Here is a 13115-nt window from a genome sequence, read left to right on the forward strand (position 1 = left end):
ACTAGCACCCTGTGAGCACCATTGGGATCTTATGGGGGGCATTAGGACCCTGTGGACACCATTGGGACCTTATGGGGGCACTAGGACCCTGTGGACACCATTGGGACCTTATGGGAGGCACTAGGATCTTGTGGGCACCATTGGGACCTTATGGGGGCATTAGGACCCTGTGGGCACCATTAGGACCTTATGGGGGCACTAGGACCCTGTGGGCACCATTGGGACCTTATGGGGGGCGCTAGGACCTGTGGGCTCCATTGGGACCTTATGGGAGGCACTAGGACCCTGCAGGCAACATTGGGACCTTATGGGGGGGCACTAGGACCCTGCAGTCACCTTTGGGACCTTATAGGTGACATTAGGACCCTGTGGGCACCATTGGGACCTTATGGGGGGCACTAGGACCCTGTGGACACCATTGGGACGTTATGGGGGGCACTAGGACCCTGTGGACACCATTGGGACCTTATGGGGGCATTAGGACCCTGCAGGCACCATTGGGACCTTATGGGGGCACTAGGACCCTGTGGATACCATTGAGACCTTATGGGGGGCACTAGGACCCTGTGGACACCACTGGGACCTTATGGGGGGCACTAGGACATTGTGGACACCATTGGGACCTTATGGGGGGCATTAGGACCCTGCAGGCACCACTGGGACCTTATGGGGGGCACTAGGACCCTGTGAGCACCATTGGGACCTTATGGGGGGCATTAGGACCCTGCAGGCACCATTGGGACCTTATGGGGGGCACTAGGACCCTGTGAGCACCATTGGGACCTTATGGGGGGGCATTAGGACCATGCAGGCCCAATTGGGACCTTATGGGGGGCACTAGGACGCTGCAGGCACCATTGGGATCTTATGGGGGCACTAGGACCCTGCAGGCACCATTGGGACCTTTTGGGGGACATTAGGACCCTGTGGGCACCATTGGGACCTTATGGGGGGCACTAGGACACTGTGGACACCATTGGGACCTTATGGGGGGCACTAGGACCCTGTGGACACCATTGGGACCTTATGGGGCATTAGGACCCTGCGGGCACCATTGGGACCTTATGGGGGGCACTGGGACCCTGCAGGCACCATTGGGACCTTAGGGGGGGCAATAGGACCCTTGGATCTCCCAGTTCATCCCAGTTAGACCCCCTAGAGTTTAATGGGAACCCACTAAAGCCCCTCTCAGCCACTGGGAGCAATTGGGGGACACCGGTGGGTAACTGGGAAGGAACTGGTGGTAACTGGGACAGAACTGGGGGTAACTGGGACAGAACTGGGGGTAACTGGGACCAACTGGGAGCCTCCCCATTGATCCCCCCCCCCCCATTCCAACCATTCAATGCATGGGGAAGGGGGGGAAGAACTGAACTGGTCCCAGTTTAGCCCCGTGTGTCCCTCCCAGTTGCTCAATGATCTTAATGAGCTCCCCCAATTAACCCCCCCCGGGGGAGCTCTTGAGGAGCTGCCTCCTGATTGGCCGAGGCCAGAGGAGCCTCCACCTGATTGGTCGATGCCAGACGAGCCGCCCCCTGATTGGCTGCGGCGAGTCCTGGGTGAGGCAGAAGGAGCTGAGTCAGCCCCAGCCCTGCCCAGTTCAGCCCAGTTCAAGCCAGTTCAGGCCAGTTCAGGCCAGTCGGAGCCGGTGGCGGCGGTTGGGGCTCAACTGGGATGGGCTGGGAACCGGATGGACCCGCTCCTTGCCCTGGAGGTCCTGGGAGGGGCCTTCAAGGGGCTTCTAGGGTTGGACTGGGAGGGACTGGGAGGGACTGGGAGGTCGCGGTGATGGGCATGAGGATGCACTGTGGGTGTAGCTCCTTCTCTTCTACAGGGACCAAACAGGACCCAGTGGTGACCATGGACATCCTCATCCATAAGGACCATGGTGGCCATCTCCATAAGGACCATGGTGGTCATCTCCATCCTCATCCATAAGGACCATGGTGGCCATCTCCATAAGGACCATGGTGGTCATCTGCATAAGGACCATGGTGGCCATCTCCATCCTCATCCATAAGGACCATGGTGGTCATCTCCATAAGGACCATGGTGACCATCTCCATAAGGACCATGGTGGTCATCTCCATCCTCATCCATAAGGACCATGGAGGTCATCTCCATAAGGACCATGGTGGCCATTGACATCCTCATCCATAAGGACCATGGTGGCTATATCCATAAGGACCATGGTGGCTATCTCCATCCTCATCCATAAGGACTATGGTGGCTATCTCCATAAGGACCATGGTGGTCATCTCCATAAGGACCATGGTGGCCATCTCCATCCCCATCCATAAGGACCATGGTGGCCATCTCCATCCTCATCCATAAGGACCATGGTGGCTATCTCCATAAGGACTATGGTTGCCATCACCATCCTCATCCATAAGGACTATGGTGGCCATCTCCATAAGGACCATGGTGACCATCTCCATAAGGACAATGGTGGTCATCTTCATCCTCATCCATAAGGACCATGGTGGTCATCTCCATAAGGACCATGGTGGCCATCTCCATCCTCATCCATAAGGACCATGGTGGTCATCTCCATAAGGACCATGGTGGTCATCTCCATAAGGACCATGGTGGTCATCAGCATCTTCATCCATAAGGACCATTGACCCCCAGGACAGAGCCGATCCCATTGGATCTCCCCATTCCCAAGGCCTGGAATCCATCACGGACCCCCAAGTAGGACCCGATCCCATTGGATCTCCCCATTCCCAGTGCCTGGAACCCACCATTGACCCCCAGTCCGGACCCAATCCCATTGGATCTCCCCATTCCCGAGGCCTGGAATCCATCACGGACCCCCAAGTAGGACCCAATCCCATTGGATCTCCCCATTCCCAATGCCTGGAACCCACCATTGACCCCCAGTTCGGACCCGATCCCATTGGATCTCCCCATTCCCAGCCCCTGGAACCCACCATTGACCCCCAGTTCAGACCCGATCCCATTGGATCTCCCCATTCCCAGCCCCTGGATCCCTTCCCGCTGCCTTCCGGGATGGGGCTGGGGCGGAGGAGCCTCTTCCTGCTCCAGCCCCACATATAAGGGCCGGACGAGCGGAGCTGGAGCTGACTCTGTTCATCCGCCCGGGAGGAGCCGCTCCCGGCCCGGTAGGGACACGGCCCCGTTCCCATCCCCCATTCCCATTCCCATCCCCCCATTCCCATCCCTGTTCCCATCCCCCATTCCCATTCCCATCCTCCCATTCCCATCCCCCCATTCCCGTTCCCATCCCCCCATTCCCATTCCCATCCCGATTCCCATCCCCCCGTTCCCATCCCCTCATTCCCGGCCCCATTCCCATCCCCCCATTCCCATCCCCCCATTCCCATTCCCATCCCCGTTCCCATCCCCCCATTCCCAGCCCCATTCCCAGCCCCCCATTCCCAGCCCCATTCCCAGCCCCCATTCCCAGCCCCATTCCCAGCCCCTCATTCCCAGCCCCATTCCCATCCCCGTTCCCAGCCCCATTCCCATCCTTCCCATTCCCAGCCCTGTTCCCATCCCCCTCTTCCCATTCCCGGCCCCATTCCCAGCGCTTTTCCCACCCCTCCGGGTCCCTTTTCCCATCCCCTTTTGCCCTCTTCCCATCCATTCCAACCCCTCCTTTCCCATCCCCCTTTTCCCCATTCCCATCCCTTTTTCCTTCCTCTTTTTCCCAGCCCCCCCTGTATTCCCAACCTTCCTTTTCCCATCCCCCTTCCCTTTTATTCCTTCTTTTTTCCTTCTTTTTCCTTCTTTTTTATTTTTTTTCCTTCTTTTTCCTTCTTTTTTCCTTTTTTCCTTTTTTTTCCTTCTTTTTTTCCCTCTTTTTTCCCTCTTTTTTCCTCCTTTTTTTCCTTCTTTTTTCCCTCTTTTTCCCTCTTTTTTCCTTCTTTTTTCCTTCTTTTTCCTTCTTTTTTCCTTCTTTTTTCCTTCTTTTTTCCTTCTTTTTTCCTTCTTTTTCCTTCTTTTTTCCTTCTTTTTCCTTCTTTTTTCCTTCTTTTTTCCTCCTTTTTTCCTTCTTTTTTCCTTCTTTTTTCCTCCTTTTTTCCTTCTTTTTTCCTTCTTTTTTTCCCTCTTTTTTCCTTCTTTTTTCCTTCTTTTTCCTTCTTTTTCCTTCTTTTTTCCTTCTTTTTTCCTTCTTTTTCCTTCTTTTTCCTTCTTTTTTCCTTCTTTTTTCCTTCTTTTTCCTTCTTTTTTCCTTCTTTTTTCCTTCTTTTTTCCTCTTTATTTCCTTCTTTTTCCCTCTTTTTTTCCTTATTTCCTTCTATTTTTACTTCTCTTTTTCCTTCTTTTTCCCTCTTTCCCCCCTTTTCCCCCCCATTCCCCCCCCCATCCCTCCCTCCCTGTCCCCATTGGTCCCCATCCCCATAGGTCCCCATCCCCATAGGTCCCCATCCCCATTGGTCCCCATTGGTCCCCGTTGGTCCCCATTGGTCCCCATCCCCATAGGTCCCCATTGGTCCCCATCCCCATTGGTCCCCATCCCCATTGGTCCCCATCCCCATAGGTCCCCATTGGTCCCCATCCCCATAGGTCCCCATTGGTCCCCATCCCCATTGGTCCCCATCCCCATTGGTCCCCATTGGTCCCCATCCCCATAGGTCCCCATTGGTCCCCATTGGTCCCCATCCCCATAGGTCCCCATTGGTCCCCATCCCCATAGGTCCCCATAGGTCCCCATCCCCATTGGTCCCCATCCCCATTGGTCCCCATCCCCATCCCCATAGGTCCCCATTGGTCCCCATAGGTCCCCATTGGTCCCCATCCCCATAGGTCCCCATAGGTCCCCATTGGTCCCCATCCCCATCCCCCTCTCCCCTCAGCTTCCCGTGCTCCGGAATGAGGATCCTGCTCCTGATCATCCTGGCATTGGAAGCCACAGGTAGGAGATGACCTGGAGCCCACAGGTGCTTATGGACCCACTGACCCTATGGACCCCAATACACCCTATGGACCTCCCCCATTGACCCTATGGACCCCAATACACCCTATGGACCTCCCCCCATTGACCCTATGGACCCCAATACACCCTATGGAGCTCCCCCCATTGACCCTATGGACCCCCATCCATCCTATAGACCTCCCCTCATTGACCCTATGGACCCCCATCCATCCTATAGACCTCCCCTCATTGACCCTATGGAACCCGATCCACCCTATGGAGCTCCCCCCATTGACCCTATGGACCCCCATCCACCCTATGGAGCTCCCCCCATTGACCCTATGGACCCCCATCCATCCTATAGACCTCCCCTCATTGACCCTATGGAACCCGATCCACCCTATGGAGCTCCCCCCATTGACCCTATTGACCCCCATCCACCCTATGGACCTCCCCTCATTGTCCCCATGGACCCCCATCCACCCTATGGACCAACCCCATTGACCCTATGGACCTCCATCCACCCTATGGACTTCCCTCCATTGACCCTTTGGACCTTCCTCCATTGTCCCCATGGACCCCCATTGGCCTCATTGGTTCCCATTGACCCTATGGACCTGCATCCACCCTATGGACCAACCCCATTGACCCTATGGACCTTCCTCCATTGACCCTTTGGACCTCCTTCCATTGACCCTATGGACCTTCCTCCATTGTCCCCATGGACCCACATTTACCTCATTGATCCCCATTGACCCTATGGACCTCCATCCACCCTATGGATCTCCCTCCATTGACCCTATGGACCTCCCTCCATTGACCCTATGGACCTTCCTCCATTGACCCTATGGACTTCCCCCCATTGACCCTATGGACCTCCCTCCATTGACCCTATGGACCTCCCTCCATTGACCCTATGGACCTTCCTCCATTGACCCTATGGACCTCCCTCCATTGACCCTATGGACCTCCCTCCATTGACCCTATGGACCTCCCTCCATTGACCCTATGGACCTCCCTCCATTGACCCTATGGACCTCCCTCCATTGACCCTATGGACTTCCCTCCATTGACCCTATGGACCTTCCTCCATTGACCCTATGGACCTCCATCCACCCCATGGACCTCCCCCCATTGTCCCCATGGCCCCCACAGCCCTCCCGATGTGCCCCACATGGACGCGTCCTCTCCCCCCCTTTGTGCAGAGCCATGGGGCTGGGCCTGGTGGACATAGGGTCAATGGGGGGAGCTCCATAGGGTGGATGTGGGTCCATAGGGTCAATGGGGGGAGCTCCATAGGGTGGATGTGGGTCCATAGGGTCAATGGGGGGAGCTCCATAGGGTGGATGTGGGTCCATAGGGTCAATGGGGGGAGCTCCATAGGGTGGATGTGGGTCCATAGGGTCAATGGGGGGAGGTCCATAGGGTGGATGGGGTTCCATAAGGTGAATGGGTGGAGCTCCATAGGGTGTATGTGGGTCCATAGGGTCAATGGGGGGAGGTCCATAGGGTGGATGGGGTTCCATAGGGTCAATGGAGGGAGCTCCATAGGGTGTATGTGGGTCCATAGGGACAATATGGGGAGGTCCATAGGGTGGATGGGGTTCCATAGGGTCAATGGAGGGAGCTCCATAGGGTGTATGTGGGTCCATAGGGACAATATGGGGAGCTCCATAGGGTGGATGGGGTTCCATAGGGACAATATGGGGAGCTCCATAGGGTGGATGGGGGTCCATAGGGTCAATGGGGGGAGCTCCATAGGATGGATGGGGTACCATAAGGTCAATGGGGGGAGCTCCATAGGGTGGATGGGGGTTCATAGGGTCAATGGGGACCAATGAGGTCAATGGGGGTCCATAGGGACAATATTGAGAGGTCCATAGGATGGATGGGGTTCCATAGGGTCAATGGGGGGAGCTCCATAGGGAGGATGGGGGTCCATAGGGACAATGGGGGAGCTCCATAGGGTGGATGTGGGTCCATAGGGACAATGGGGCGAGCTCCATAGGGTGGATGGAGGTCCATAGGGTCAATGGGGGAGCAACATAGGGTGGATGGGGGTCCATAGGGTCAATGGAGGGAGCAACATAGGGTGGATGGGGGTCCATAGGGTCAATGGGGGAGCTCCATAGGGTGGATGGGGGTCCATAGAGTCAATGGGGGATCTCCATAGGGTGGATGGGGGTCCATAGGGTAAATGGGGGGAGCTCCATAGGGTGGACGGGGGTCCATAAGGACAATATGGGGAGGTCCATAGCGTGGATGGGGGTCCCTAGGGTCAATGGGGGGAGCTCCATAGGGTGGATGGGGGTTCATAGGGTCAATGGGGACCAATGAGGTCAATGGGGGTCCAAAGGCACAATATGGAGAGGTCCATAGGGTGGATGGGGTTCCATAGGGTCAATGGAGGATGCTCCATAGGGTGTATGTGGGTCCATAGGTACAATATGAGGAGGTCCATAGGGTGGATGGGGTCCATAGGGTCAATGGGGGGAGCTCCATAGGGAGGATGGGGGTCCATAGGGACAATGGGGGAGCTCCATAGGGTGGATGGGGGTCCATAGGGTAAATGGGGGGAGCTCCATAGGGTGGACGTGGGTCCATAGGGACAATATTGGGAGGTCCATAGCATGGATGGGGGTCCATAGGGTAAATGGGGGGAGCTCCATAGGGTGGACGGGGGTCCATAAGGACAATATGGGGAGGTCCATAGCGTGGATGGGGGTCCTTAGGGTCAATGGGGGGAGCTCCATAGGGAGGATGGGGGTCCATAGGGACAATGGGGGGAGCAACATAGGGTGGATGGGGGTTCATAGGGTCAATGGGGACCAATGAGGTCAATGGGGGTCCATAGGGACAATATGGAGAGGTCCATAGGGTGTATGTGGGTCCATAGGTACAATATGAGGAGGTCCATAGGGTGGATGGGGTCCATAGGGTCAATGGGGGGAGCTCCATAGGGAGGATGGGGGTCCATAGGGACAATGGGGTGAGCTCCATAGGGTGGATGGAGGTCCATAGGGTCAATGGGGGGAGCAACATAGGGTGGATGGGGGTCCATAGGGTAAATGGGGGGAGCTCCATAGGGTGGACGGGGGTCCATAAGGACAATATGGGGAGGTCCATAGGATGGATGGGGTTCCATAAGGTCAATGGGGGGAGCTCCATAGGGTGGATGGGGGTTCATAGGGTCAATGGGGACCAATGAGGTCAATGGGGGTCCATAGGGACAATATGGAGAGGTCCATAGGGTGGATGGGGCTCCATATGGTCAATGGGGGGAGCTCCATAGGGTGGATGTGGGTCCTTAGGGTCAATATGGGGAGCTCCATAGGGTGGATGTGGCTCCATAGGGACAACATGAGGAGGTCCATAGGTCCCTTCCCATTGCCCCATAGCCTCACGGAGCGTCCTATGGGTGATCGAGGGCACGTCCTGCGACCTCCCATGGCAAGCAGCCCTATTCAAGGGCGACCGGTTCATCTGCGGTGGGACACTGGTGGACAGGACCTGGGTGCTGACAGCCGCCCATTGCCACGTCCCAGGGTAGGACCCCCTTCCCTTGCTCCCTATGGGGCTGCCCATTGATCCTTCTATGGGGCCATGGTCACTCAATGGGTTCATGGTCATTCAATGGGGCCATGGTCATTCAATGGGGCCATGGTCATTCAATGGGTCCATGGTCATTCAATGGGGCCATGGTCATTCAATGGACCAGACCCTAATGTGATGCTATGGGTTCCATCAGCTTCATCAACGTGCGCTTGGGGGGCCGAAGGCACAAGGACATGAGTGGGGCTGAGCAGAGGAGGCTCTCGGCCATGGTCTTCAAGTACCCCTGGTACAATGAGACCAACAAGGATGGGGACCTGATGCTCATCAAGCTCCACGTCCCCATACACGTCAATAAGCAGGTGAAGCCGTTGCCATTGGCCACCCATTGTCCGGTGCCTGGAAAGACATGTCAGATATCGGGATGGGGGTCGACCACCAGCCCTGAAGGTAGGAGATGGGGGACCCATATGTATGGGGTGGAATGGGGACCTCTTGGTGTGGGGAACGTCTAATGGGGATGTGGGGAGAGGTTGGGTGAAGTGGGGCCGTGTTTGAGCATGACAAGAAGCAATTGGGTCTCACCAATGGGTGCTCCAATGAGGACCTCAAGAAGCTCCTATTGGGTACCACCAATGGGTGCTCCAATGAGGACCTCAAGAAGCTCCTATTGGGTACCACCAATGGGTGCTCCAATGAGGACCTCAAGAAGCTCCTATTGGGTACCACCAATGGGTGCTCCAATGAGGACCTCAAGAAGCTCCTGTTGGGTCCCACTAATGGGTGCTCCAATGAGGTCCAAGGTGGGTCTGGGTTGGATGCTCTGCTCCCTATCTCCATCATGGGTGACCTCATCTCCATCACCCAATGGGGTGGCCATGGAGGACCTCAAGGAGCTCCTGTTGGGTCCCACCAATGGGTGCTCCAATGAGGTCCAAGGTGGGACTGGGTTGGATGCTCTGGTCCCTATCTCCATCATGGGTGACCCCATCTCCTCCTCAAGAAGCTCCTGTTGGGTCCCACCAATGGGTGCTCCAATGAGGTTCAGGTTGGGTCTGGGTTGGATGCTCTGGTCCCTATCTCCATCATGGGTGACCCCATCTCCTCCATCACCCAATGGGGTGGCCAGGGAGGACCTCAAGAAGATCCTATTGGGTCCCACCAATGGGTGCTCCAATGAGGTCCAAGGTGGGTCTGGGTTGGATGCTCTGGTCCCTATCTCCATCATGGGTGACCCCATCTCCTCCATCACCCAACTTGGGTGCTCCAATGAGGACCTCAAGAAGCTCCTGTTGGGTGCCACCAATGGGTGCTCCAATGAGGTCCAAGGTGGGGATGGGTTGGATGCTCTGGTCCCTATCTCCATCATGGGTGACCCCATCTCCTCCATCACCCAATGGGGTGGTCAGGGAGGACCTCAAGAAGCTCCTGTTGGGTACCACGAATGGGTGCTCCAGTGAGGTCCAAGGTGGGTCTGGGTTGGATGCTCTGGTCCCTATCTCCATCATGGGTGACCCCATCTCCTCCATCACCCACAGTGAACTTCCCTGAGGACCTCCATTGCACCAAGGTGACCATCATCCCCCAGGACCAATGCCAGCGCATCTACCCCGACTCCATCACCGCCAACATGGTTTGTGCTGGTGAATCCCAGAGCAGGGCAGACTCCTGCCAGGTAGGAGCATGGCCATTGGTGGACCTTTGGGGGAGGTCCTAGGACAAGAGCAGCTCATTGACTCCACCATGGGGTAGACACAAAGAGCTGGGGTTGACCCATTGACTCCACCATGGGGTAGACACAAAGAGCTGGGGTTGACCCATTGACTCCACCATGGGATAGACCCATTGACTCCACCATGGGATAGACACAAAGAGCTGGGGTAGACCTGTTGGCCCTAATGGGGTTGACCCATTGACTCCACCATGGGACAGACCCATTGACTCCACCATGGGATAGACACAAAGAGCTGGGGTAGACCTGTTGGCCCTAATGGGGCTGACCCATTGACTCCACCATGGGGTAGACACAAAGAGCTGGGGTTGACCCATTGGTCCTACCATGGGGTTGACCCATTGACTCCACCATGGGATAGACACAAAGAGCTGGGGTTGACCCATTGGCCCTACCATGGGGTTGACCCATTGACTCCACCATGGAGTAGACACAAAGAGCTGGGGTCGACCCATTGACTCCACCATGGGGTAGACACAGAGCTGGGGTAGACCTGTTGTCCCTACCATGGGGTTGACCCATTGACTCCACCATGGGGTAGACCTGTTGACCCCACTACACTGGACCTGTTGACCCTACCATGAGACACATCTATTGTCCACTTTGGGGTCACGCAGAGCTCTTTGCACCACCATGGAGGGGACCAAACCCACCTTGGTGTCCTCCAACAAATGGGTGGCATTTGGGGCTGAAGGTGGACCCCCAATGGGGCCGTGAGCCCATTGCCCTCCATGGCACCCATGTCCTACCCCATTAGGGTGACTCCGGGGGACCTCTGATGTGCGATGGTCGCCTCCAAGGCATCGTCTCTTGGGGTCCTGGTGTATGTGGAGACCCCAAGAAGCCCGGAGTCTATGTCAACCTCTGCAAGTACACGCGGTGGCTTCAGGAGACCATGAGGAGGAAGTGAGAGCTCCCAGCCCAGCCCCACCATGGCCATGGGATGGAGCGCCCCATAGCTCCTCTTCCTGGTCCTCTTCCATGAGGAAGGTCCCGGAGCCGGCCGGTCCGAGCGCTGGGTGAGGAGCAGGCAGGGCTCGAGCACAAGGAAGGACCCTGTGGAGATGGTGCTGGATGAATAAAGAGCTGTTGGACGTGGCTTTGGACCACGTCTTCTACTGATGGACAAGGGTGAGAGGCGGCCCCACATGGCCTGAGGTTCATAGGGGCAGAAGATGGAGCGCAGGCTTTGGGGTAGACCTGTTGGACCTAATGGGGTTGACCCATTGACTCAACCATGGGGTAGACACAAAGAGCTGGGGTTGACCCATTGGCCCTAATGGGGTTGACCCGTTGACTCCACCATGGGATAGACACAAAGAGCTGGGGTTGACCCATTGGCCCTAATGGGGTTGACCCGTTGACTCCACCATGGGATAGACACAAAGAGCTGGGGTTGACCTGTTGGCCCTACCATGGGGTTGACCCATTGACTCCACCATGGGGTAGACACAAAGAGCTGGGGTTGACCCATTGACTCCACGATGGGGTAGACACAAAGAGCTGGGGTAGACCCGTTGGCCCTACCATGGTGTTGACCCATTGACTCCACCATGGGGTAGACCTGTTGACCCCACCATGAGACACATCTATTGTCCACTTTGGGGTCACGCAGAGCTCTTTGCACCACCATGGGTGGGACCAAACCCACCTTGGTGTCCTCCAACAACAGCAACAAGCCCCAGAACATTGACTGGGGGGGGATTCCCCATCCATGGGGTCCTCATGGTCCCACCTTGGTGGTGGGATGGGCTGGAGAAGGTGTCTCTAGGACACTAATGGTCAATGTGTCCATGGAGTCAATGTGTCCATGGAGCTCTGGTCAACCTATGGATGGGGGTCTCATCATTGTGTCCATGGAGCTCTGGTCAACCTATCCATGGGGGTCTCATCATTGTGTCCATGGAGCCACAACCAGGTCCTTGAGGTCCCCATGGTCACCATGTCCATGGAGATGAGGTTGTGTCCAATGTGTCCATGGGGATCTGATCAATGTGCCCATGGAGTCAATGTGCCCATGGAGCTCTGGTCAACCTATCCATGGGGGTCTCATCACTGTGTCCATGGAGCCACAACCAGGTCCTTGAGGTCCCCATGGTCACCATATCCATGGAGCTGAGGTTGTGTCCAATGTGTCCATGGTGTCAACGTGCCCATGGAGTCAATGTGTCCATGGAGCTCTGGTCAACCTATAGATGGGGGTCTCATCATTGTGTCCACGGAGCTCTGGTCAACCTATAGATGGGGGTCTCATCATTGTGTCCATGGAGCCACAGCCAGGTCCTTGAGGTCCCCATGGTCACCATATCCATGGAGCTGAGGTTGTGTCCAATGTGTCCATGGGGCTCTGGTCAATGTGCCCATAGAGTCGATGTGTCCATGGAGCTCTGATCAATGTGCCCATGGAGTAAATGTGCCCATGGAGTCAATGTGTCCATAGAGCTCTGGTCAATGTGCCCATAGAGTCGATGTGTCCATGGAGCTCTGATCAATGTGCCCATGGAGTAAATGTGCCCATAGAGTCAATGTGTCCATAGAGCTCTGGTCAATGTGCCCATAGAGTCAATGTGCCCATGGAGTCAATGTGTCCATGGAGCTCTGGTCAATGTGCCCATGGAGTCAATGTGCCCATAGAGTCAATGTGTCCATGGAGTCAATGTGTCCATGGAGTCAATGTGCCCATAGAGTCAATGTGCCCATAGAGTCAATGTGTCCATAGAGTCAATGTGTCCATGGAGCTCTGGTCAATGTGTCCATGGAGCTCTGGTCAATGTGTCCATAGAGTCAATGTGCCCATAGAGTCAATGTGTCCATGGAGTCAATGTGTCCATGGAGTCAATGTGTCCATGGAGCTCTGGTCAATGTGCCCATGGAATCAACGTGTCCATGGAGCTCTGGTCAATGTGTCCATGGAGTCAATGTGCCCATAGAGTCAATGTGTCCATGGGG

The 13115-nt window shown here is 55.9% G+C and overlaps 1 protein-coding gene across 1 annotated transcript; it reads left to right on the forward strand.

Moving 5' to 3' along the window:
- The first annotated feature begins 3022 nt into the window (after window positions 1-3022).
- LOC117437730 (kallikrein-8-like) lies at window positions 3023-11266 on the forward strand. The gene is made up of 6 exons (XM_034072331.1): window positions 3023-3125; window positions 4824-4882; window positions 8281-8428; window positions 8631-8884; window positions 9973-10109; window positions 10924-11266. The coding sequence occupies exons 2-6, from the start codon at window positions 4840-4842 to the stop codon at window positions 11074-11076; spliced, it is 735 nt and encodes a 244-aa protein (XP_033928222.1). The 5' UTR covers window positions 3023-3125; window positions 4824-4839; the 3' UTR covers window positions 11077-11266.
- Window positions 11267-13115: the final 1849 nt, after the last annotated feature.

This window comes from Melopsittacus undulatus, chromosome 26 (genome assembly GCF_012275295.1).
Source record: "Melopsittacus undulatus isolate bMelUnd1 chromosome 26, bMelUnd1.mat.Z, whole genome shotgun sequence".
NCBI classification, from domain to species: Eukaryota; Metazoa; Chordata; class Aves; order Psittaciformes; family Psittaculidae; genus Melopsittacus; species Melopsittacus undulatus.

Bases quoted from the DNA above. Each gene is read 5' to 3' on its own strand.
- LOC117437730 (XM_034072331.1), top strand. From the start codon at position 4,840: ATGAGGATCCTGCTCCTGATCATCCTGGCATTGGAAGCCACAG. The intron at 4,883-8,280 runs GTAGGAGATGAC...ATTGCCCCATAG, and splicing joins CCTGGCATTGGAAGCCACAG to CCTCACGGAGCGTCCTATGG. The intron at 8,885-9,972 runs GTAGGAGATGGG...CATCACCCACAG, and splicing joins GTCGACCACCAGCCCTGAAG to TGAACTTCCCTGAGGACCTC.